General features: G+C 42.6%; 2 protein-coding genes across 9 annotated transcripts in view; both read right to left on the bottom strand.

Annotated features, from left to right (window-relative positions):
- LOC138980131 (PHD finger protein 20-like protein 1) overlaps window positions 1-9,140 on the bottom strand; it is a 34,236-nt gene extending 25,096 nt beyond the window's left edge. For 7 of the 8 annotated variants that reach the window (XM_070352944.1, XM_070352945.1, XM_070352949.1 and 4 more), the window contains exons 1-3: window positions 9,126-9,140; window positions 6,981-7,155; window positions 2,449-2,629 (exon numbers count right to left, since the gene is read on the bottom strand). In XM_070352944.1, the coding sequence (XP_070209045.1) occupies window positions 2,449-2,629; window positions 6,981-7,155; window positions 9,126-9,137 (368 nt within the window). In that variant the 5' untranslated portion in view covers window positions 9,138-9,140. Of the gene's footprint in view, window positions 1-260; window positions 334-2,448; window positions 2,630-6,980; window positions 7,156-9,125 lie in introns of those variants that run through there. The other variant, XM_070352952.1, reaches the window with a different exon arrangement.
- Window positions 9,141-12,165: 3,025 nt separating this feature from the next.
- LOC138980130 (uncharacterized) overlaps window positions 12,166-24,017 on the bottom strand; it is a 12,399-nt gene continuing 547 nt past the window's right edge. The window contains exons 2-6 of the mRNA XM_070352943.1: window positions 19,919-21,220; window positions 19,024-19,238; window positions 17,250-17,735; window positions 15,913-16,283; window positions 12,166-14,859 (exon numbers count right to left, since the gene is read on the bottom strand). Coding sequence (XP_070209044.1) covers window positions 14,390-14,859; window positions 15,913-16,283; window positions 17,250-17,735; window positions 19,024-19,238; window positions 19,919-21,220 — 2,844 coding nt within the window. The 3' untranslated portion in view covers window positions 12,166-14,389. The remainder of the gene's footprint in view (window positions 14,860-15,912; window positions 16,284-17,249; window positions 17,736-19,023; window positions 19,239-19,918; window positions 21,221-24,017) is intronic.

Here is a 24,017-nt window from a genome sequence, read left to right as displayed (position 1 = left end):
AATCTTAAAGTCAAGAATGTGCTCTACGTCAACGACAGGGTGCCGATGTGATGTAAATTTGGACATGAATAGAAAAGAGGACCCCAAAACTGAGCCAGTGAAAGTGATCAGAAAAAAGGGGGCCATTTTCTATGATGTTAAAAATTGAGCTGCGCACGCACTTTGTAACATACCTAAATAATGCTCATGCATTGAACTTGTGTAAATTCCTTTGAATATCCCAAAAACAAACCTGCCCCCTTCCTGCCACCATCACTTACTTCATAATCAACACCATCCAAATTTTGAAAAAAGATAGAAAAAAACACCATCATGAGGGGTTTTGGGGGACCCAGTTCCATCCAAGTTGACAGAAGTGACATGTGTACTCAGACACTTGAGTGACCTCATTTCTGACACAATGACATCATGGAATGATGTCATCACCACTAGTCTAGCCAAGACTAAATTAAGCCCAGACACTATGCTGTGACCTCAAATCAAACAATGACATCATATTTTGATGAAGTGCAGACTTATTTCCTTGATAGCTCAGTGGATATTCTTAGTAGTGATACTGATCACAGGAACTTTTATCAAACGCTGTTCGATCATTATTTACTCCTTCATCCTTTCTGTACCTTACTACTACTACTATTCACTACAAGGAATATAACGCCGGAAGCTCAGCAGTGTCGACTTGCTCCGTTTCAAGCTTCCTACATCACTTTCTGCACCCCCTTCCCGAACGCACGAGGCTCAGACACAAACAACAATGATTAAGCTTTCACTTTAAGCAACAAACTCGAAATAATCGCTCACCATCTTGGAGAAGTTTGTCAAGAACCGGCGTGGTGTCCACACCACTCCAAGCGAGGAACCCGCGTAGTCGAAGAAGCGAAAGTACAACCCACACCAATCAGACAAAAAGCTTACTTTTATTTATTTTAACCAATCGTAACGTCGCTTGCTTTTTGACTGCAGATGCCGCGGGTGGAAATCGCGTTTATGGAAGGAAATGGCTGAGTCAAATTTTGAGCCCAACGTGTTGTTTTTTGTCACTATTTAACGTGTTTTGAGGCCCTTGTGTCCCTCATCAGTTGTAGTGAACACATTGCTGGCCGCATGAATGTGTTACACGCTTGAGAGTTGACGTATAGCTGAAAACATCGACGCGAGTTGCACTTTCGCTTCTTCGACTACGCGGGTTCCTCGCTTGGAGTGGTGTGGACACCGCGCCGGTTCTTGACAAACTTCTCCAAGATGGTGAGCGATTATTTCGAGTTTGTTGCCTAAAGTGAAAGCTTAATCATTGTTGTTTGTGTCTGAGCCTCGTGCGTTCGGGAAGGGGGTGCAGAAAGTGATGTAGGAAGCTTGAAACGGAGCGAGTCGACACTGCAGAGCTTCCGGCGTTATATTCCTTGTAGTGAATAGTAGTAGTAAGGTACAGTAAGGAAGAAGGAGTAAATAATGATCGAACGGCGTTTGATAAAAGTTCCTGTGATACTGATAGATCTTCTGCAGCAAACATGTTCATGCTGTGACCTTGAAATGTGAGAAAAAAAGTGTGTCTTGTCTGGAGATCATCCAAACCTACAATTATGTGAAATAAGGAGGCTCTAGCTTCAAAAACATAAAAGAAATCCCCTATATTAAATTTGTATGTACCGAACACGACCACACTGTGACCCCAAAATTTGACGAGGGTCGACCAAACTGGTGTCCTGTCGGGAGATCATCAAACCCTAGAAGTGTGCAAAGTTTCAAAGCTCTAGCTTCAAAAACATCCGAGATAACCTTAACTTTTAAGTTTTTTGTCCACGCACAGCCGGCCTAACACTGCTCATTCCTAAGACTCTTCGGATTACTCAGGGGAGCCAAAAAGTAAAACCTATCTGTTAATATGTCCATACATTTTTGCAAACACAACAAGACCAACACAATACAGTGAAACCCCCTTTTTAAGACCCCCTAATTTAAGACTTTCCGCTGGTTAAGACCTTTCGATTTTCACAGATGTTCTGTTCATAGCCTCTGTAAATTTACCTCCATAAGACCTTTTGTTTGTTTGTTTGTTTGCTTAACGCCCAGCCGACCACGAAGGGCCATATCAGGGCGGTGCTGCTTTGACATATATAACGAGCGCCACACACAAGACAGAAGTCGCAGCACAGGCTTCATGTCTCACCCAGTCACATTATTCTGACACCGGACCAACCAGTCCTGGCACTAACCCCATAATGCCAGACGCCAGGCGGAGCAGCCACTAGATTGCCAATTTTAAAGTCTTAGGTATGACCCGGCCGGGGTTCGAACCCACGACCTCCCATCACGGGGCGGACGCCTTACCACTAGGCCAACCGTGCCGGTTTCCATAAGACCCGATTTCCTCAGATTTTTAAAGGTTGTTAAAAGGAGGTTCCACTGTATCCTTATCAAAGTTCATGCAAACTTTTTATTTCAACTCGCCAGTGTCGCTGGTAATCTTCCGCCTCCAGTCGTTCCCCTCTCTTCCACGTGATTCCCGGCCGCAAAGGATAGTTGAACCTATTTCCCGAACCTGTCCCATCATCCCCTCCTTCTCTGCTGGACGCTTGGGTCAAGTCAGACGAACTGGACTTGTAGGATGCATCATCCTTGTGGTGGTGACCTGCGGAGAAATAAACCAGTAATTTGTAAACAGAGATAAGCTTACAACAAAAATCCAAAAACAAATAGACTGCCAACGTTCCAAAATTCAGAATCAAAAAACAAGAAAGGTATGTTGTTGCTCTGTCACGACAGGTTTTATTTTTTGTGACAGTTAATTTACCAGGACCAAAACAAACAAAAAACACGTACGTAACATGCAGAATCAGGTTATTGCTTAGGTTTAGTGTGTTCCCACTTCTAAAATTGAGGGGCTTACCCTAGCAGGGATTGGCTTGGGCGTCGGTCACGGGTCTTTTGCCATGTTAAATTCGAAAAAGACCGACACACATGGGTCTCAATCCGTCAACTGACCGATAGACATGCAGCAGAGTCAGTCAGCTCGTCTTATTTTTGTCTGCTGTCTTGTTCTTTCTTTTGTTTTCCCCTTCCTTACTTAATTGAAATAAATATGGTTATTAGTGTGTCCTCAGACCTTGTATTCCTCTTCACGTAAGACCATTGAAAAATAAACAAGACAAGAGGCGAAGCCTTCAAGGCTCACGTAAGAAATCGACAAACAGTAACACAAACTCAATCACTCCGTCACACACACACACACACACACACACACACACACACACACACACACACACACACACACACACACACACACACACACACACACACACACACACACACACACAGTAAGCATAGGTGAAACTGTGCAGGAAAGCGAGACCCTGGATCTGCCAAGAAGTCTCGGCCCGCTCACAATAACAATGACCGAGACTTTCAGTAATTCCTTTGCGTGACGTCTAACCCTCTTACGTCATACTGTGACGTCTTCAAATAGTTTCTATCACACACGTCGAACACTTTTGACCGAGACTGACGTAATCCATAGACTCGGAAATGTTAAAGTTTCTACCACAGACATACACACATACATACATACGCACGCACGCACGCACGCACGCACGCACAGACAGACAAAGTTTATCATCGCATAGGCTACACTTACGTGAGCCAAAAATGAAGAAAAGAATTGAATTTTCCTCTCATTTGTACATTAACTTTCAGAAGTTTCTCATCACTGCCGTAATGCACAATTGCGGCAGTCCCGTGGTGGAAGGGAAGTTTTTTTTCTTGACTGATTTGTTTGCAAAATGACTGATTCAGTCATGGCTGAGTCAGTCAAGTGACCTGTAGTGGACAAAACCCAAGCCAATCCCAGCCCTAGTCACTAAGATAGTGTCCCCTCATTTTAATCCATAATCCTCAAACTCAAAGCATACATATTGTTTTGAAAAAAAGAAAGTGGAGTGCCCCGATTTTGTTTAAATGTTATTTGTTGTTGCTGTAATTGAGACGTGCAATGGCATAGTACACACACACAAATTGTTTGCAAAAAGGAGACCACTAAAAGTAAATTACTAAAAACATAGTATTTAGTAATAGTAATATATGTTGAGCTTTCCAGCTATTTATTTAATTTTTTTATGATCTAATTCCTTATCACATACACTGATACAGTCTGTATAATTTCTTCTTCCACTCCCCCCCCCCCCCCCCCCCCCCCCCCTACACACACACAAATCCTAAAAATGACTTCAATTTAAGATTTTTTCAGACTTATAAGTTATAGTTCATACAAATAGAACTCTGCTTCAGTATGGTGGGTTTTTTTTAAACACACACCTGTATGGACCTCTCTTTTGCTCTGTATCATGGGTACAGTAGAACCCCCTATTTACGACTTTGGAAAAACCTTGAAAATTAGATCGTAAAAAGGGGGGGTCTTAAAATGGGGGTTTGATTTTTTGGCCCGGGCGGTCATGAATTTGGTTACAGTGTACGTACTGTTATGTACTGTCATGTTTACACACACACAGTTGCAGTTTACTGTCATATCAACACACACACACACACCCAAACACATTACAGCAGAACAACTTTAACTCAAATTTCAAAGAAAATTTATTCATGGCGTAATGCTTGCTCCCCGCTGAGTGAAGCACATTTGACATTGTGGCGCAACCAGTAAAATCTGAATGTCCTAACTTGATGGAAAGCATAACGACTTTTCTCCCGAATTATCTTTCCACTCACACGAATGTCTCTTCGCCTTGCATCACTAAACTTGTCCCATACACGATCGTTGAGGTTTTCGTACAGGCACCTCTCTTTGCGTACTTTCGCTTCACTATCCTTCTTGCCATTTTGATAACACCGAGTCCTTATCATTGACGATACACAGGATTTGCGTCTTCCCGACTCCTAAGGAAGTCGCCGCGGATTGCCATTTCGCTCGATTAGCGATTACTTTATTAACTCTACTCAAGAGTCGGCGCTTTTCTCTTTCTTTCGCGAATCTTCGTTTGTCAACAAGTCGTCGTGACAAGATAGCATACAGAGGAAAACTGGATGTATTAGGATCTCGCGCGCGTGAGATTTCGTGGGTTTTTTTTCTCGCGGTAGTTGCACGAGAGCCGCCATGTTGTGTTTTCGTCTGCTCGGCTGAAAATGCGCGAAAGTCGTAATTCATCCCCAAAAGCTCGGTCGTAAGTCGCGTTTTGGGGTGAGTCGTTCACTGGGGGTTCATTATATAGTAGAACGCATCCGTGGTAGAAAAATCAGTCTTAACAAGAAGGGCAAAGCCCACACGACTCACATGCTGAACAGACCTTGATCTTTCTTTCAGAACAATTTTACAATAAAACTGAGAAAAACAATATGTATTCAGTAAAGAAAATAATTACAGAAAACTAATGCCATTGTGAGTTGCACATTCATTAATTGCATCCAAGTTATGGTGCATACTGTGTCAAAAGGTTCTCCATCCTAAAATGCTAATCGCTGGTCATTAGGGGATCGAGTCGAACAAGGAACGTCAGTTCTCCGACTTCTCTCTAGTCTGGCGCCCGTTTTCTCTTTTTTGACAAATATCAGTTTAACTCAAACTGACCTGGAACTTGAAGATATGTAACCTAATGTGAGTTATTATGAAAATATAATGTATTTCCCTCACACATATGTAGTTTTGGAAGAGTTATTTTCAATAGTTCAAGGTCAAGGTCACTTCAAAATATATACATTTCAACTTTGAAGGACCCTGTGACCTTGACCTTGAAGTGAGGTCAAGTTGCCAAACATGTTTCTGAAGATCTAATGTATTTCCCTCACACATATGTAGTTTTGGAAGAGTTATTTTCAATAGTTCAAGGTCAAGGTCACTTCAAAATATATACATTTCAACTTTGAAGGACCCTGTGACCTTGACCTTGAAGTGAGGTCAAGTTGCCAAACATGTTTCTGAAGATCTTGTAACCATACACCATCAGGCCACAATTGGTGTTGATAGACTTAATAGTGTCCAAGAAATATACAATGTTAAAGGTTTCACAGACGGACGGGGGGGACGGACGCCCGGACGCCCGGAAGGACAGGCGGACGATGTCGGTGAGTATATAGACTCACTTTTGTAAGTATAATGTATTTCCCTCACACATATGTAGATTTGGAAGAGTTACCTTCCATAGTTCAAGGTCAAGGTCACTTCAAACTATGTATACAATCCAACTTTAAAGGACCCTTGCGACCTTGACCTTGAAGCAAGGTCAACCAAACTGGTGTCCAAAGATAGGGCTTACATTGCCCTGTATAGCATACATAGCTAAGGTTGCCATTCTCGATAACTTCAGAAAAAAAATGCGAAAATGTGAAAAATGGTCGTTTTTAAGACAACAATTACGGCCCCTGTGACCTTGAACTTGAAGTGAGGTCAAGTTGCCGCACATGTTTTTTGAGATCTTGTAACCATACACCATCAGGCCACATCAGGTGTTGATAGACTTAATAGTGTCCAAGAAATATCCAACGTTAAAGTTTTCCGGACGGACGGACGGACGACTCGGGTGAGTACATAGACTCACTTTTGCTTCGCATGTGAGTCAAAAAGGGGGTGGTCGTAAACAGGGGGGTCGTTAAGGGGGAGTACTACTGTATTAGTACTAATACTATTATTATAGTTATAAAGTATTATATCTGTAGGTGTCATGGTGCTCGTGTGTGTGTATACTATACATTACATGTGTGTGTTCACGTGTGCAGGTGTGTGCGTCTTTCTTTCTTTCTGTCTGTCTCTCTCTCTCCTTCTCTCTCTCTCTCCTTCTCTCTCTCTCTCTCTCTCTCCTCTCTCTCTCTCTCTCTCTCTCTCTCTCTCTCTCTCTCTCTCTCTCTCTCTCTCTCTCTCTCTCTCTCTCTCTCTCTCTCTCTCTCTCTCTCTCTCTCTCTCTCTCTCTCTCTCTCTCTGTCTGTCTCTCTCTCTCCTTCTCTCTCTCTCTCCTTCTCTCTCTCTCTCTCTCTCTTACCTGAACCAAAATAACTGTCAGTTTCTGAAGAGTAGGGCTCCATGTACGAGTTAGAATCTTCCGTCTCCGACATGACACTGGGTAGTTCAGACTGCAAGTCATTGCTGATGCTTGATGCCGAACTCATGGGAACTCCATCGTTCTCTCCCCCTAGCTCTGACACGTCGTCCGACATCTGGTCAAACATTCAAAACCAGAAAGAAAAATTCTGTACGTTCTCAATCTGCCTTTAATTATTCTCTCGAACAAACAAAAGAAGTTTAAAACCTACTCTTGTAACTAATGTAAGAATAACAAGTCATTCTATATCCTTTGAGGTCAGAGAATGAACTGTACAGATGCCTTTTGTTTACATGGGTTTTAGAAGGAAAACATTGGCACAGCCGTTTCGAATGAGGGGAGGAAACTTAGTTGATATTGCGTATGCATTTTCTCGTCATTTTCGTCGATCAAATGACCAAAATAATTAATTATGCTTAAGTTTCGAGCTCTATCCTTCAACTGCATGTATAGTTTGTTGGTTATGTTTGGTCGGTTTCTTTGCCTGTGCGTGTATAGTATGCTTGGTCGATGTATGTATTGTAAAGCGCTAAGAGTAGACATTTTTTCTAGAATAGCGCTATAAAAGTTTGCATTATTATTATTATTAACTAATTTCACGATAAATATTCTTTGGTTTTATTAAAGGGACTTGTAATTCACTACCACTGGATTGTGACTGTGACCTATGCATTTACAACACTAAAGTTCACGATCACCCCTTAACACTTTCGCGACGGGACACTGATAAATCAGTACCAGCGCTGACACGCCCATGGACGGGAAGCGCATTTTTCAGTACCAGCCATAGAGGGTACACGACTCGTGATTGCTTCCCGGTTTTTGAAGCTTGCAAATAAATTGAGTTGTTTCCCTTGATACACTTGGCGTCCCCTTCTGCCATTTGCAAATCCGCCTGATTTGTGTGCGTTTTTGAGGAAAAAAAATGAATCAAAGGCGAGCCTTGTCTCGGGAGGAGATTCTCCGGATGTTGGACCTAGAGGATCCCGTAGAGCATGATTCGGACGTATCGTTTTCGCCTCACGAAAGCGATACAAGCAGTGAAAGTGAGGAAGAAACAGTCCCGTTGTTGCTAGTACGAGTCGGCAAACTACACGTGGTTGGCGGTGATACTGCTTGACGAACATGTATCTCGGAATCGTGCAGGAGCTCTGGGGGCGTGGCAGCACTGATAACAATGGATGGCTGGAGCCTTCAAATCCTTTTGGAATTGTTCATAGGTGTACAGTTGGTACTTTGTTGTGAAAATGTGACTTATATTCAATATGGATTACCTAGACATCATTTGGTGAGTGTTAGATCTACAGTTTTGTTTCATTTGAGTCAGGATGCTGTGAGTGAATGCGTGATTTGCTTGTTTTTTTCTCTGTAGTGTCTCCTTATTTCTGTGTACAATGTTAACAATATTTCAGCTAATTCATAGGTTTTACACCTTGTTTGGTTATAACATTATTTATAATACTTTCTGTTAAAAAATAACTTTTAAAAAAAGCAGTAGAAAATAAAACACACACAAAAAAACGTTAAAAAACACAAATTATCCCCCTTTCACCCCCCTTTCACCCCCCTTTGCTAAAACAAATCGCGTGACAAACTTATAAATAGCACGACTGAACTGGGCATCCATTTTTGAATTAGTACACAAAATTTGGTGGTGATTGGACTTAATTCAAGCTTGCTAGACAGATTTCTTTACAGTTACTGATTTTTGGGAAGTTTCTTGGTGGCAAGCTTGGGCAGGCAGGACGTAAACGCCGTGGCAGTGCTAGTCACAATAGTGTTAAGTCTGTGCTTTCGTGCTATGCGCAATTTGTTATCAGCTGTCGAAAGCATTGTATGCCCGCGTACTTCAACTTTCAAACGCCACATTGTGACTGTGACATCATGTAATGATGATATTGTCACTGAAGATCAAGCCGCGGGCACCTGCTTCAATCGGAAGAATCAACAAACGTAACACAATTACAGTGATCATTTAGTGTCAAATACTCTCTGGCACAATTGACCTGCCACCTAATACCGCCAGTTACTGCACTGTTGTGAAATTACGCTGCTAAAGTAAACGAGCGAAGTAACCTCGCTTACCTCAGACGCCATGTTTCTTTCTCAAATTTCAAAATTGGAATTTTGCGGAACGAAACTACACTTAAATTGACAGTATTAACTGCAAACTAGCAACTGACGCAAGCAATTCATCTGGAATATAAACATTTTCTGTGCACATATTTAAACTGAATGATTAAGCATGCATGCAGCGTCTTTACGAACTGAAGGTGCGCGTGTCTCAATGTCTAGGCTACAGTCAAATCTAGCAGTCTGTGAAATAGTGTCCCCTCGAAGAGAACACCGTCGCTGTAGAAATGTTGAGCACCCAAAGTTTTTAAAACACCCTGAGGTCTGTAAACTGAGGTCTCTCAGTTTTGTCAATATGAGTTGTGTCACGGATGTAAACAGAATGATATGCACCACACGAGTGTGATTAAACAAATTTGATAAAAGCAAGGACACTCACCGTACTCTTTGTGTGCGATATGGACAAAACGGACAAACTGTTTAGGCCAAAAAGAAAAATATGTCTGTTTCCGGTAACATTGCAGAAAAAAATAGGGTCGGTCGGTCGTTGTTTTTTAAAATTTTGTTTTACCTTTTTCTTACGTTTTGTTACCGTTCTTTTACGTTTTTTTTTTTTTTTTTTTTTAAACGCTTCCTTAGTTTACTTACAATTATTTAGCACATGTTTTTGACCTAGATATATTGAAACTAAACAAAGTACCGGTATACTTGACTTAATTTTTTTTTTTTTTTTTTTGTTGCGAAAAGCGAAAAAAAACTTTAGGGTCGGCGCTTAAAAATAGGGTCGGTCGGGTTACCGGAAACAGACATATTTTTCTTTTTGGCCTTAACAGTTTGTCCGTTTTAACTTTAAGTTTGTCCATATCGCACACAAAGAGTATGATAATCATAGCTTGACTAATCAATGATTACCAACAAAAAGATGAACAGGTCAGACGATAATATTGCATTTTTTTTAAATAGAAAAATAAAACAAGTCCGGTAAAGCGAAAATACAACATTTAGTCAAGCTGTCGTACTCACAGAATGAAACTGAACGCACTGCATTTTTTTTAAGGAAGTGAAATTGACTAGCCAGAATAGCACGCTTTTCTGTATCTCTGTTCTTTATATTTAGTCAAGTTTTGACTAAATATTTTAACATCGAGGGGGAATCGAAACGAGGGTCGTGGTGTATGTGTGTGTGTGTGTGTGTGCGCGCGCGCTGTGTGTGTGTGTGTGTGTGTGTGTGTGTGTGTGTGTGTGTGTGTGTGTGTGTGTGTGTGTGTGTGTCTGTCTGTCTGTCTGTGCGTGTGTGTGTGTAGAGCGATTCAGACTAAACTACCGGACCGATCTTTATGAAATTTGACATGAGAGTTCCTGGATAGGATATACCTGGACATTTTTTTCATTTTTTTCGATAAATACCTTAGATGACGTCATAGCCGGCTTTTTGTAAAAGTTGAGGCGGCACTGTCACACCCTCATTTTTCAATCAAATTGATTGAAATTTCGGCAAAGCAATTTTCGACGAAGGCCGGACTTTGGTATTGCATTTCAGCTTGGTGGCTTAAAAACTAATGAATGAGTTTGGTCATTAAAAATCGAAAACTTGTAATTAAAATTAATTTTTTATTAAACGATCCAAAAATAATTTCATCTTATTCTTCGTCATTTTCTGATTCCATAAACATATACATATGTTATATTTGGATTACAAACAAGCTCTGAAAATTAAAAATATGAAAATTATGATTAAAATTAAATTTCCGAAATCGATTTAAAAACAATTTCATCTTATTCCTTGTCGGTCCCTGATTCCAAAAACATATAGATATGATATGTTTGGATTAAAAACAAACTCAGTAAGCTAAAAAGAATAGACATACAGAAAAGCGTGTTATCCTGCTCAGCGCGACCACTACCGCACTATTCTGCATGGCTTGTCGATTTCACTGCCTTTGCCACGAGCGGTGGACTGACGAAACTACGAGTATGTGGTCTTGGTGAAAAAAGCAGTGCGTTCAGTTTCATTCTGTGAGTTCGACAGCTTGACTAAATGTTGTTATTTCGCCTTACGCGACTTGTTGTTGTTGTTGATGTTGTTGTTTTGCTGTTGATATGAATTTAATTGGAACCATAACTTGTGTTAACAATATGACTTGTGTACTTGCATTACATTTTAAAAATATTCAGGTAGACACACACACTTTTTCTCTGAAGGCACGCAGACAGACATACAGACATACAGAAACAGACAGACACAGACAGACAGACAGACAGACAGACAGACAGACACACACACACACACATACACACACGTACCAAAAAGAAAGGAGAAATCTTGTGAAGTGTCAGCTCTATTCTTCTTTAACAGATCAATGATCAAAATAATATACTCATGGCTAAGATTTCCATTATAATTCATATCAACTCAACTCAACTCAAATTTTATTGGCTTCAATTTTCATAGAAGAATTTGTCTTGCGCTTGGGAGAAAGTAAGAGTATAACATATAAAAACAGCATTCATATCACATTTCATGTATCACACACAGTAATCACTAGTATAAGCCTACAATTATCACATTTGTACCTGTATCATACATGCAAATAAATAGTATCACATTTCCACGTATCACACACAATATATACATTACATAACATACAGCAAGCTTCCATCTCCCGCGCCCCCCCCCCCCTCCCACACATACATATCCTCGCACGTGCGTCGACTCCATACAAATGACATCATCAGTCCATTAACTAAAATGCACAATGACTAGTAGTGGGTACATGATACTTAATACGTGCTCAACTAGACCTGCTAACTAAAATAATAACAGAAACAAAAACAAGGACTGGGCACAACATTTACACGTGTGTGACCTACTTACATCAAGTGCCTGTGATCTATAACCATACAACAAAGACAGAACAAACAGAAACACAAGTATGGCGAATAATTTTGGAATTTGATTGAAAAAAAATGAACATAAGTCCAATATTCCCAGTAGCATATGACTAATTACACATACGGTCCTAAAATTGTTTTTAATTTTGTTTTATCTTTGAAAAAAGTCATAAAAAGAAGACCAATTTAGTAGTGACACTGAAGAAGAAAACGTCTGAGAAATCTAGGTCTGATCTTATGTACAAGAGTCTTATACAGGGGAATTCCCCTTTAGACCCCCGAAAATCTACGAAAATCAGGTCTTTAAAAGGAGAGAGTCTTAAAAAGGCCGGGGGTAAATCTACAGAGGATAATTATGAACGAAAAGTCCGAGAAAATAGGGTCTTCAAAGGGAGGGAGTCTTCAAATTGGGCAGTCTTCAAAGGGAGGGAGTCTTCAAATTGGAATGTCTTCAAAGGGAGGGAGTCTTCGAATTGGGCGGTCTTCAAAGGGAGGGAGTCTTCAAATTGGGCAGTCTTCAAAGGGAGGGAGTCTTCAAATTGGGTGGTCTTTAAAGGGAGGGAGTCTTCAAATTGTCGGTCTTCAAAGGGAGGGAGTCTTCAAATTGGGCAGTCTTCAAAGGGAGGGAGTCTTCAAATTGGGCGGTCTTCAAAGGGAGGGCGTCTTCAAATTGGGCGGTCTTCAAAGGGAGGGAGTCTTCAAATTGGGCAGTCTTCAAAGGGAGGGATTCTTCAAATTGGGCGGTCTTCAAAGGGAGGGATTCTTCAAATTGTGCGGTCTTCAAAGGGAGGGAGTCTTCAAATTGGGTGGTCTTCAAAGGGAGGGAGTCTTCAAATTGGGCGGTCTTCAAAGGGAGGGAGTCTTCAAATTGGGCGGTCTTCAAAGGGAGGGAGTCTTCAAATTGGGCGGTCTTCAAAGGGAGGGAGTCTTCAAATTGGGCAGTCTTCAAAGGGAGGGAGTCCTCAAATTGGGCAGTCTTCAAAGGGAGGGAGTCTTCAAATTGGGCAGTCTTCAAAGGGAGGGAGTCTTCAAATTGGGCAATCTTCAAAGGGAGGGAGTCTTCAAATTGGGCAATCTTCAAAGGGAGGGAGTCTACAAATTGGGCCGTCTTCAAAGGGGGGGGGGGGGGGGTTCCACTGCAATTGTAGTTTCTTTAAACAGAGGTTTCACTGTACAAACTTCACTCTATACAAAATAGATACATAAGTGAAAGCAGTTTGCTCAAGCAGGTCCACCAGAGCCCCTAGAACAGCCTCTCACAAGCACTGGGGCTGATGGGGTCTATGTCGACCAAAAGAGTTGGATGTCCTGTTGGTGGAGTTCCTGTAGGTGGATTCCCTGTATACAGGGAATACCACAGGGTGTAGTTCCTGTAGCGTTTCGCTGATATCGCTGATAGTCACGTGGTGCTTAGCGACATCGGTAGAATTGGATGTTTTTCGATCTTTTTTGATATTTCTTAGAAATTCGAGTATGGTTTTATTGAAAAACTCCACCATGTGGGATTCCCTGTATACAGGGAACCCCCCCTACATGAACTCCACCTACAGGGAATCCCACTCTTTTGGTCGACATAGACCCCATCCGAGCAGCACTGGGAGACAGCCATGAAGTCAAGGTGCCATGTGATGTCAAAAGGAGAAATCTTACACTGGCCCCCATTTGAAGACCCCCAACACATCTGAGCAAATTATTCCTAGAAAAGAGGAATTCTTAAATGGTAGACAATTTTACAGAGCTTCTGAAACAAAACGACCAGACCAGTATAAATAAATAAGAAACTTCTCGGAAAGAATGAATCAGGTAGATTTGAGTCCAATGTTCTTGTTGACGTACTATTTGTGATCGACACTTCAAAACTTCGCTCAGTTCTATCGTCTTGCATAAAACGAATGGGGGGGGGGGGGGGGGGAGGGGGGCAAGAACAGGCTCCTTTACCCAGTTCCGTTGTTGTCTTGTATTAATTATTATTTTGTACAGTTGTACACCAAAAACCCTATGACTCAAGTTTTCAGATGATTCGGTCATTTTCAAAAAGCTGGCTGACCCCTAGGTCGGATTTACTGAGCCGGTTCAAAACGATGACCTGTGTGTTCTCCGTGGAATGCAGGGTAAAGAAAAGACTCCTTGGTTTGTCTAGTTGTTGTCCTTTCTCATTGATTGGGACTCTGCAAGTGATACTACCCTTAAACCACGGTATGGTTTGCAAAGGGGATTTACAGTTCTCCAGAAGACTCGTTCATGTTGACAACGCTTGGTGACCTCTAGTCGGGTTTAGCCGGTTAACAACGATGACCTGTGTGTTCTCTTTGGAATGAGGGGAAAAGAAACTAAAACTAGTGTATGGTTTGCGAAGGGGATTTACAGTTCTTCAGAAGACTTAGTCATTTTGATAACGCTGGCTGATCACAGGCCATGTCGAGCCGGTTCACAACGATGAGCTGCGTGGTGGCTCGTGACACAATCATTACCCTGTCCGTCAGCTCAAGTTGCAGATCCGTGAAATGATCGTCAACCCTGAGGCGTCGGTGAGGCAGCCATACTACGGTATTTCTCTCCAGCCCTCTGACGTCACCATACCAGGCGGCAGTCACGACGTCATTCTGGGCTATGGCAATGGACTCCACCTCCCGCTCCCAGGCCTGTCGCTCCGTCTCCGACATTTGGCGCACGTAGTTCTCCGCTGGCACGCTCACCGGGATGTCTTCAGATCGAAGACCCTGGATGACGCCACTCGCTTCTGACGTCACGTTGCCTGCGTCATCTTTGACCTCATCGTGCAGAGTGACGCTCCTTGTCAAGACGAACACGTCTCTGAACTGCAATGGTGCAGGATCCGTTGTGCTTGCGCTACCTGTTCAGTAAGACGGGAAAAATAGATACAGTTTTTAAGTGTGTATTAATACAGAGCTAACAGAGTTGCACTCAAATGCTATATTTGTTTTACTAGGTTCTTAGCCTACTTGGCAGCCAGAAACTATTTATTTTTTTCTTGTAAGATTGTTTGTTTGGGAAGTACATCTGGCAGAGTATGACTTTCTTTCTTTCTTTCTTTCTTTCTTTATTTGGTGTTTAACGTCGTTTTCAACCATTCAAGGTTATATCGCGACGGCAGAGTATGACGAAATAGTGTAATAGGTAAGCTTCTATTTCCTACGATGTATTTCTTCTTACGGCCTTAATTTAGAAACAATTTGGTTTGACTATCCTCGCTGCAAGGTATGGCGTAGATAAGAATGACGAATCACTGCTTCATTTTGCAAATCTAACAGAGTAGGAAAAAATAGGCATGCTTTTATTTCCTACGATGTATTTTTTCATTCGTAAGGAATTTGATTTTACTATCCTTGCTCACATAACTGGGTAAGCAACGTCTGGAGAAGATAAGAATGATGAATCACTGCTTCGGGGGCCGGGTATCTCAGTTGGTAGAGCACTGGACTTGTGATCATTATATGTATTTGATGTTTAAATAGTATGGTTTTTATTCATAGTAATATATGTAAAGCGCGGAGAGCACAGTTCACTGTGGTTCGCGCTATATAAGCTCTCATTAATATTATTATTATTATTATCATTATTATCATTATTATTATTATTCTTCTTCTTCTTCTTCTTATTATTATTATTATTATAGGTCACAGGTTCGAATCCCGGCAGGGACGGACCCGGTTCGACAGTATGTGCAGACTCAGAGACGGTATCCATGCACCACCGTGGCATCACAGTGGCACGTAAAAGACCTCCTTCATACTGCTATAAGTGCAGGTGGCTGATTACACCTAAACACGCACACACCTGGGTAGCGCGACTCTTGTTGCTGCTAGCTTTCCACTGGGAGGAAGCGACCCCAATTTCCCAGCATTGGGGTAATAGAGCAAACGAAAGTAAATGAAATGAAATGTACCTGTTTGACCAACATGCAGCCGATGAATTAGCACCTTGCCTATGTTGTGGCCACATTGCCAGCAGTCCTCAGGCCACTCTGTGGTGTGCCCGTCTCCATGGTGATTGAGATAGATGACCTTGGGACCGTCGCTTGGATACGGACCACTGCTAACACTGTAATCTACGAATGAGTGCTCGATGTTCACTTTGGTTGCGTTAATTTTGATCTCTCGGTGGACAACAGGCAGATAACGGAGCGGAACTGTCAGCATCTTGGGGACAAGGAATGACGGTGAGCCCGTGCTGACGAGACTGGTGACCCACATGTGGAAACTTGTTGTTCTGCTTGCCAGGGCTTCGAAGAACTCATGGTATCGTGGTTTCAGAATCCTGATGAGGTATTGGAAGAGAAAGAGCTTGTCAGTACGATAGGAAACCAATGTACCTTAGGGACACCCGCTCAACCCATAATCCTTATCCCATGCAACCTCATTGCGATTCTGTTGAGGCATTGGAAGTGACATAGTATGTAAATGGAATAAGCACTCAAATATGTGACCCTCCACCACGGAATGAGTCGCATGTCACCTTATCATGATTTTCATATGTTTACATTTTCTTAAAGAGTTTTGTATTCTCTATCCAGTGGTGAAAACCGTTTTAGAAAAGAGTGAACACCTTTTGAGTTATAAGCCTGTGATTATGGTGACCTTCACACTGTTACTAGACACCCCCCGGACTTATATTATGCCTAGCGCGCGCAGAACCGCGTGAGGTGACATGCGACTCATTTCGTGGTGGAGCGTCACATATTCCCTGGAAACGCCCGTCATCAACAACAAAAACTATCCCATACCTACCCTTACTGCCGATACAGAATATGCTCTCGTTTTTCGTCACACTAAAAATACATCCACCCCGTCTTTGCCTTGTTCTTGTTCTATATCTGCTCTACTTGATTCTTTGACAATCACATCTAGCAAGTCTAAGTCTGCTGCCTCCACCCAACTCAACCCCCATCTCCACTGCCTCATCAATCAATCCACTTCGTCTTGGCCTTGTTCTTGTTCTGTATCTGCTCTACTTGATTCTTTGACAATCACATCTAGCAAGTCTAAGTCTGCTGCCTCCACCCAACTCAACCCCCATCTCCACTGCCTCATCAATCAATCCACTTCGTCTTGGCCTTGTTCTTGTTCTGTATCTGCTCTACTTGATTCTTTGCCAATCATCTCTAACAAAGCTTAGTCTGCTGCCTCCACCAAACACAACCCCCATGTCCACCGCTACCCCCCCCCCCCACCCCACCCCGAAGGAAGAAAGCAGGAAGAAAAAAAATCAAAATTCAGAACATACTCATCCCGGAAGTCGGGCTCGTCCATCAGTATATGAAGCTCCCTTCCTCTCTTTGACGCTACTGAAAGATCTGCGACAGCCTTCTTAACAGCAGGTTCACAGTGGTAGAAGTCATAATGCAGGAGAAAGACATTCCCGGGACTTGTGGTTGCATCGTTGTCTTCCTGTAGAGTCTTCTCCAACTGATGCTTGATGAGTGAGGACACTGCTAAGCTCCCCGGGCGTGTACTGACGACGTAGACATCTTCACGTTGACGCAACCATTTCAGACCTACTAAAACAAGCACAATCGTCTTGCCAGTACCTGGAGGCCCGGCGAGAAAAACTCGAGGAAGCGCTTGGTTCAGTAAGTCCAATTGGTCTGTAGTAAGGACCACACGCGCTACCCTTCTTCCCAGCTCGGACAATGCCTGACCTTCTGTGCGGATTTCTTTTATCGGGCAGTTTACGCAGTACACACTCACTGTTGTCGCTGGGCCCACAAATCTGAGAAAAGGACAGGAAAAATGCATCGGTACAGGTAATTTCCTACAACAATCCCTCCCCCCCCCTCTTTTTTTTATCCAGATTTGATCAATCGCAGAGAAAAAGGAGAGACAAATGCATCGGTACAGGTAATTTACAAGAGCACTCCTCCCCTCTTTTTTTTCAGACTTGATCAATTTGGGGAAAAAAGACAGAACAAGAAATTCCTTCGAGGTAGGAAAAACACCCCCGTTGGTCAAAGGGAAATAACCATTCTCACTGCACCCATTCTCACTGCCACCAACTGAGAAGGTTATTTCCCTTTGACCATTAATATGTCCCTCTATAAGTCCTTGTAGAATCTTAATCCAGCAATAACTCCCTAACCGTGTGTTTGACTGGTCCCAATTTTTGTAAGGACCGTCTCAGGAATGTATAGAACCTGTTCACCAAGTTTGGTGACGATCGGTCCGTTCATTCTTGAGATCTATATGCGAACACAAACACACAAACAAACACATCGACCGAATCCTATACACACCCCTATACCGGGGGTGTAAAGACAGTAATTTACAACAGCAATCCCTCCCCCTGTCCATTGTTTGTATCCAGACTTGACCCCCTGCATTCCTTTAGCCCGCTGACGGACACGGGTCAACTTTATGTGCAGACCCAGAGACGGAAGCCATGTCCCACCCCCGTGTCATCACAATGGCACGTAAAAGACCTTGGTCATTCTGCCATAAGTGCAGGTGGCTGAATACACATAAACACGCAGACACCTGGGTAGCGCGACTCCGTTGCTGCTAGCTTTCCACTGGGAGGAAGCGACCCGAATTTCTCAGCGATGGGACAATAAAGTAATGAAAATGAAAAAATGAAGAAAAGAAAAAACTTATAAACGAGGACACATCATAAGTCAGTGGAACACGCCGAGGCTTTGTTGAGGATGAAGTCAATCATATTTTTAGGCATTGTTGGTCAACGGATTAAATGTCACATGAGCCATCGGCCGGGATGTAACATTAATTTTGTATACCATGAGCGAAACACGGTTTTCTGTCGGGAACTATTCTAATAAACAAAGACTGGGTTGAAGATATTTTCCACAAAAAGATCGACGGATTGTTTCACTAGCAAGGTTAAACCCGCCACAAATCTGTCTGCTCCCTAGTCCAGGTGAATATAGACACAACAATCTCGTACACGTATTTGTCCAGTCTGAAAATCAAGAATAATTTGCCCATAAGAATGCCAGAGATATTCAGCAGCTCACGGGAGGTGTCATGGCCGACACGATTACTGTTACCTTGCTATTATTTCGGTGTAGACATCATCTGTCATGTTGTTGTCCACGGCACAGGTCATTCTGCATCTCCACCAGTTGGTCAGCTGTGTGGGCAGAATGCAGGGGTCATTCTCACGTGGTCCCTGAGGGTCTCGAAGAGCGTCAGAACAAATGCATAGTTTTGCCATGTCCACCACTGTACATGCGGATTCGGCTTCCAAGCAACTTTGGACACTCTGAAACAGGAGTAATATGTATGTGATTTTAATGTATTCAAAGAGCATGAAATGGTTTCAGAAAAAAAAGGTGGATTGTCCTCCACATTCCCATGGGGCTTGTGTATTTTTTTAGAAATTACTTTTGAAACAGCATAATGCATAAACAGTTGTTGTTTTATTATACATTTACTACAGATTTGACGGGCCATGTTTTAAACAAGTGTTCGCTCTGAGGAGACAAAGTTTGAAGCAAACCACCAAACACAGAGATGAAGCAGCCGCTGCAGTATTCACATTAGCCTAAAAACAAATTGAATGGATCACATAACAAATGTCTTGTCTAAACTCTCTAGATTGCGAACATTTAACACTTTCTACCCCACCTATGTTGACCACGATTTTTTTTTAGCCGAGACCAGCTGTGCTGTAGCAGGTCACCACTGTGTCGTAACTGTGTATCAACACGCTGGAATGCAGGCGTTAGATGGACGTTACAGGAAGCGACTGAAGCTAACAGTCTGATCGGATATATCCGTACCTGATCAGATAGAGCTAGCCATATGAGTGGGTACGGATTAATTAAGAGTGCTTACAAAAAAATAATGTTATGCCTGTTACCTGCCCTTCGTAAATAGCAACACAATGGTCTTAATAATGCATACAGTCAGATCAATTGTGACTTCAGATCAACAGCTTACCTGCTTCAGTTGTTCATCTGCCTCCAAGACACGCTGCAAACAGGTCTGGCTGACGTAAGGCAGGATCAACGCTGTCTTCACCGGCATCTTAGGGGCAATGTCTCCAACCAAGTGTGACATCATTCGCCTGGACTTGTCCAGTTGTTTTACTGCCCTCTCTACCCTCTTCTTCACATCGGCATCTGTGCTTTTGGTGTTCCTACCCACAGACTTGACCTCTGCCACTAGGATGCCGTACTGACGATGGATGATGACGATGTCAAAGTCACCGCGGCAATCTTGTTGGCCAAGATCCTCGGGACGCGGGAGTTGCTGGGCTGCTGCAGCGTAGCAGGGGTTGTTGAGGTAGTTGGAGAAGTTGACCTGGGACAGGATGAACATCACCTTGTGTTCTTGGTCTCCCAGCTCTCCAAGCTCCTGCAGGTTTCTCAGCACCAGCTGCTGCGCAGCGTCATCCTGAAAGTCACTCTCAATTACGGGCGATCGTTTGCTGTCTGGCCCAGGCTCTTCAGTCCACATAGCGCAGGGGTGTTTCCAACATGCAGCGCTGGTACCTCTCGTGGAGGGTGGGCGAGCTAAACAACTTGCTGTAGTTGCCTCTGGAGCTACTGGGCGAACTGGCTGTTTGAAACTGGCACATGGACCAACACCACTTGTCTTTGATGTCTTTGAACCACAAGTGTATGGTCGACAAGATGATGAATTCGGCGATGCTGTTGCTGGGGCCACTGAGCGGAGTGGCTCTGAGACACTAGCACGTGGACTAACACCACCTGCCTTTGCTGTGTCTGAACCGCTTATGCAGGATCGGTAAGCTGAAGAATTTGCTGCCCCTGCTTGTGTTACACAAGTGCTAACACCACTCTTCTTTAGCAACTTTTCTACTGACAAAGCAGCAACGCCACAGGGGTCTGAAGCTGAGCGCTTCGTAGTCGCAGTTACATGGTGGATATCCTTAGAAGTCGATGGTGCTGTCAGCTTGGAGTCAAGAGAACGGGTTCTGTGTATGGAACCTTCCCCACGAACTTGAGATGTCCGTTCTGTTGACAGTATGTGAAGTGCATCAGGAACGCTGCTTGATGTACTCGGTATTGCACGTGTTGTGGGAGGCCCCACGTGTGCATTGTGTTCATGTACAAACACGTGCTGTCCTTCGAATGAGACTTTCTTGTAGCGCAAGCGGTTAAAGTACACAGGGGGGACACAGTAGGTACGATGCAACATGTCTGGGTAAAGCCGTTTCACCGCATCCAGCCAAGTACTGCTGTTTTCTTGTTGTGCGCTCTGCTGAGGTGGTACCTTCTGCAATGCGTGTAAATACGATGCAATGTAAACACAGTGTAAATACAAATGTCTGTGAATACAGAATACAGAATACAGAATCTTTAATTGCCCAAGGTTGGGAATTTGTGATGACATTGCGGTTAAAGGCATATGTACTCGATGACTGTACACGCTAATTGCTTTACCCAGAGCTGGAGACAGACTAAATTAAGTTCCCTGCAAAATATTGTGGTCTAGGACCCCTTAAATGTTGAGATATTTGAATTTTCATTTTGATCTGGATCGTCCTATTTATAGATTTGGCAACACATGTAACGTTGATGCAAGGGAGAGAACACCGCGGCTTTGTTGACATCCTCACTTTTTCAGAGGCTAGAACAAGCTGTAATGCATGTATTATGGTCCGCGCATGGTGACATATCGTCATTATATGGTCTTATGGTGCGTTTGACATCGATTGTGGGCAAACTACACTTTGTAAACACGGGAGTGCGTTAGTATGCCTTTAAGAAACATTTCAATCCAGCCATTTACACCAACACACGTGCAAGTGCAGTAAACCGGTCTTGAGTTCAAGGTTAGTGCGTGTGCCGTTGATACTATAGCAATAATATTTGCCCTAAAAAGTAGGATCACGAATAAACCTACAATTGAGTAATCGACTGTCAAAGATACATTTGATAGGTGATAAGGAAAATCAATTCAGAGACAGTTTTAATGCTCGTTTGATACATTTTCAGTTAAGTATGTGTTGCCTAACCGTTTTGTCCTGACTTCTATGACGGTGTACGCATTTAACCTTTAAATGAACGCCTATTCACACTAGCCGTACAGCCCTATCCTTTAGTACACAAGCTATAGGGACTCGTTGGGCTAAGTCGCAATTATATCAATATATACGTCCACTCGTGTGTTGTGTTTTTATATTTAGTCAAGTTTTGACTAAATATTTTAACATCGAGGGGGAATCGAAACGAGGGTCGTGGTGTATGTGCGTGTGTGTGTCTGTGTGTCTGTGTGTGTGTGTGTGTGTGTGTGTGTGTGTGTGTGTGTGTGTGTGTGTGTAGAGCGATTCAGACTAAACTACTGGACCGATCTTTATGAAATTTGACATGAGAGTTCCTGGGTATGAAATCCCCGAACGTTTTTTTCATTTTTTTGATAAATGTCTTTGATGACGTCATATCCGGCTTTTCGTGAAAGTTGAGGCGGCACTGTCACGCCCTCATTTTTCAACCAAATTGGTTGAAATTTTGGTCAAGTAATCTTCGACGAAGCCCGGACTTCGGTATTGCATTTGGTATTGGTGGCTTAAAAATTAATTAATGACTTTGGTCATTAAAAATCTGAAAATTGTAAAAAAAAATAAAAATTTATAAAACGATCCAAATTTACGTTTATCTTATTCTCCATCATTTGCTGATTCCAAAAACATATAAATATGTTATATTCGGATTAAAAACAAGCTCTGAAAATTAAATATATAAAAATTATTATCAAAATTAAATTGTCGAAATCAATTTAAAAACACTTTCATCTTATTCCTTGTCGGTTCCTGATTCCAAAAACATATAGATATGATATGTTTGGATTAAAAACACGCTCAGAAAGTTAAAACAAAGAGAGGTACAGAAAAGCGTGCTATCCTTCTTAGCGCAACTACTACCCCGCTCTTCTTGTCAATTTCACTGCCTTTGCCATGAGCGGTGGACTGACGATGCTACGAGTATACGGTCTTGCTGAAAAATGGCATTGCGTTCAGTTTCATTCTGTGAGTTCGACAGCTACTTGACTAAATATTGTATTTTCGCCTTACGCGACTTGTTGTGCGTTATGCTATTCAGGGCTCCCCACGGACGCCCCTCCTAGTGCGTCCCGGGACCCCACTTTTAATTTTTAGAGGGTTCATGGACCCCCACTGCAGAATTGTAGAGGGTCCCAAGGGTCCAAAAGTCGAAATGTCCCAGTGTACTTATAAAAACATTGTGGTCATGTATAGTGTGCTACGAAGTGTTGATTGCAGTCTGAAAATGGTATCTGCGGTAAAATAAAATTTACAGCGTCCTAGGACCCGCTCTTTTAAAATCTAGTGCGTCCAGGGACCCCCTCCATATATTTCTAGTACGTGTTTTCGGGTTCTAGTGCGTATAGGACTCAGGGACGCGCGCTATGGGGAGCCCTGCTATTGTTATTTCATGACAGCTTAAAAAGCCAAGGGAGTGCCAATTTTATTATCAATACACCTGCCGGAATGTGACCCACTTGAAGTTCAGCTAGTTGTACACTTTCAACTAGAAGTGTACCAATGCGAACACACTTTTTGTAACCAGGGACGATGTGCACGAGAAAGTTACCAACCGGGTGGAAGCCAGCCGCGGTGTTGGATTGGTTGAAATTGAGATTTGTTGTGAATTCAACCAATCAGACCCCGCGGTTCGTTGCCTCCCGTTTGGGTGGCACCCACTTTCGGTTCGTGCATCTCGGCCCAGTCAGTTGTAAACACTGTTTGAGATACTATACAATTCTATTTGCAAAAGTAGCACACGTTGTAAACGCTACTTTTGCGGCGATATACGTGCATGTACATGTAAATAAAATAAAAATAACCACGCAGCTGCATCGAGTCTTAGCTCGTAATCATTTGTTCGATGACATTTTAACAACCTTGACCTGATAAAGTTTAAAGGACAGAGAATACACGATGCATTATGCAGATTGTGGCCTGGTCAACATTGCGATGGTGTGATGTTCAAATGTTGTGTAATCTTGTGTTTCCGAAAGTTTGGACAGAAAGCTGCTCCTTTGACACTGCATG

This window comes from Littorina saxatilis, linkage group LG11 (assembly GCF_037325665.1).
Source record: "Littorina saxatilis isolate snail1 linkage group LG11, US_GU_Lsax_2.0, whole genome shotgun sequence".
Lineage (NCBI taxonomy): Eukaryota > Metazoa > Mollusca > Gastropoda > Littorinimorpha > Littorinidae > Littorina > Littorina saxatilis.
This window is presented reverse-complemented; position numbering and strand designations above follow the sequence as displayed.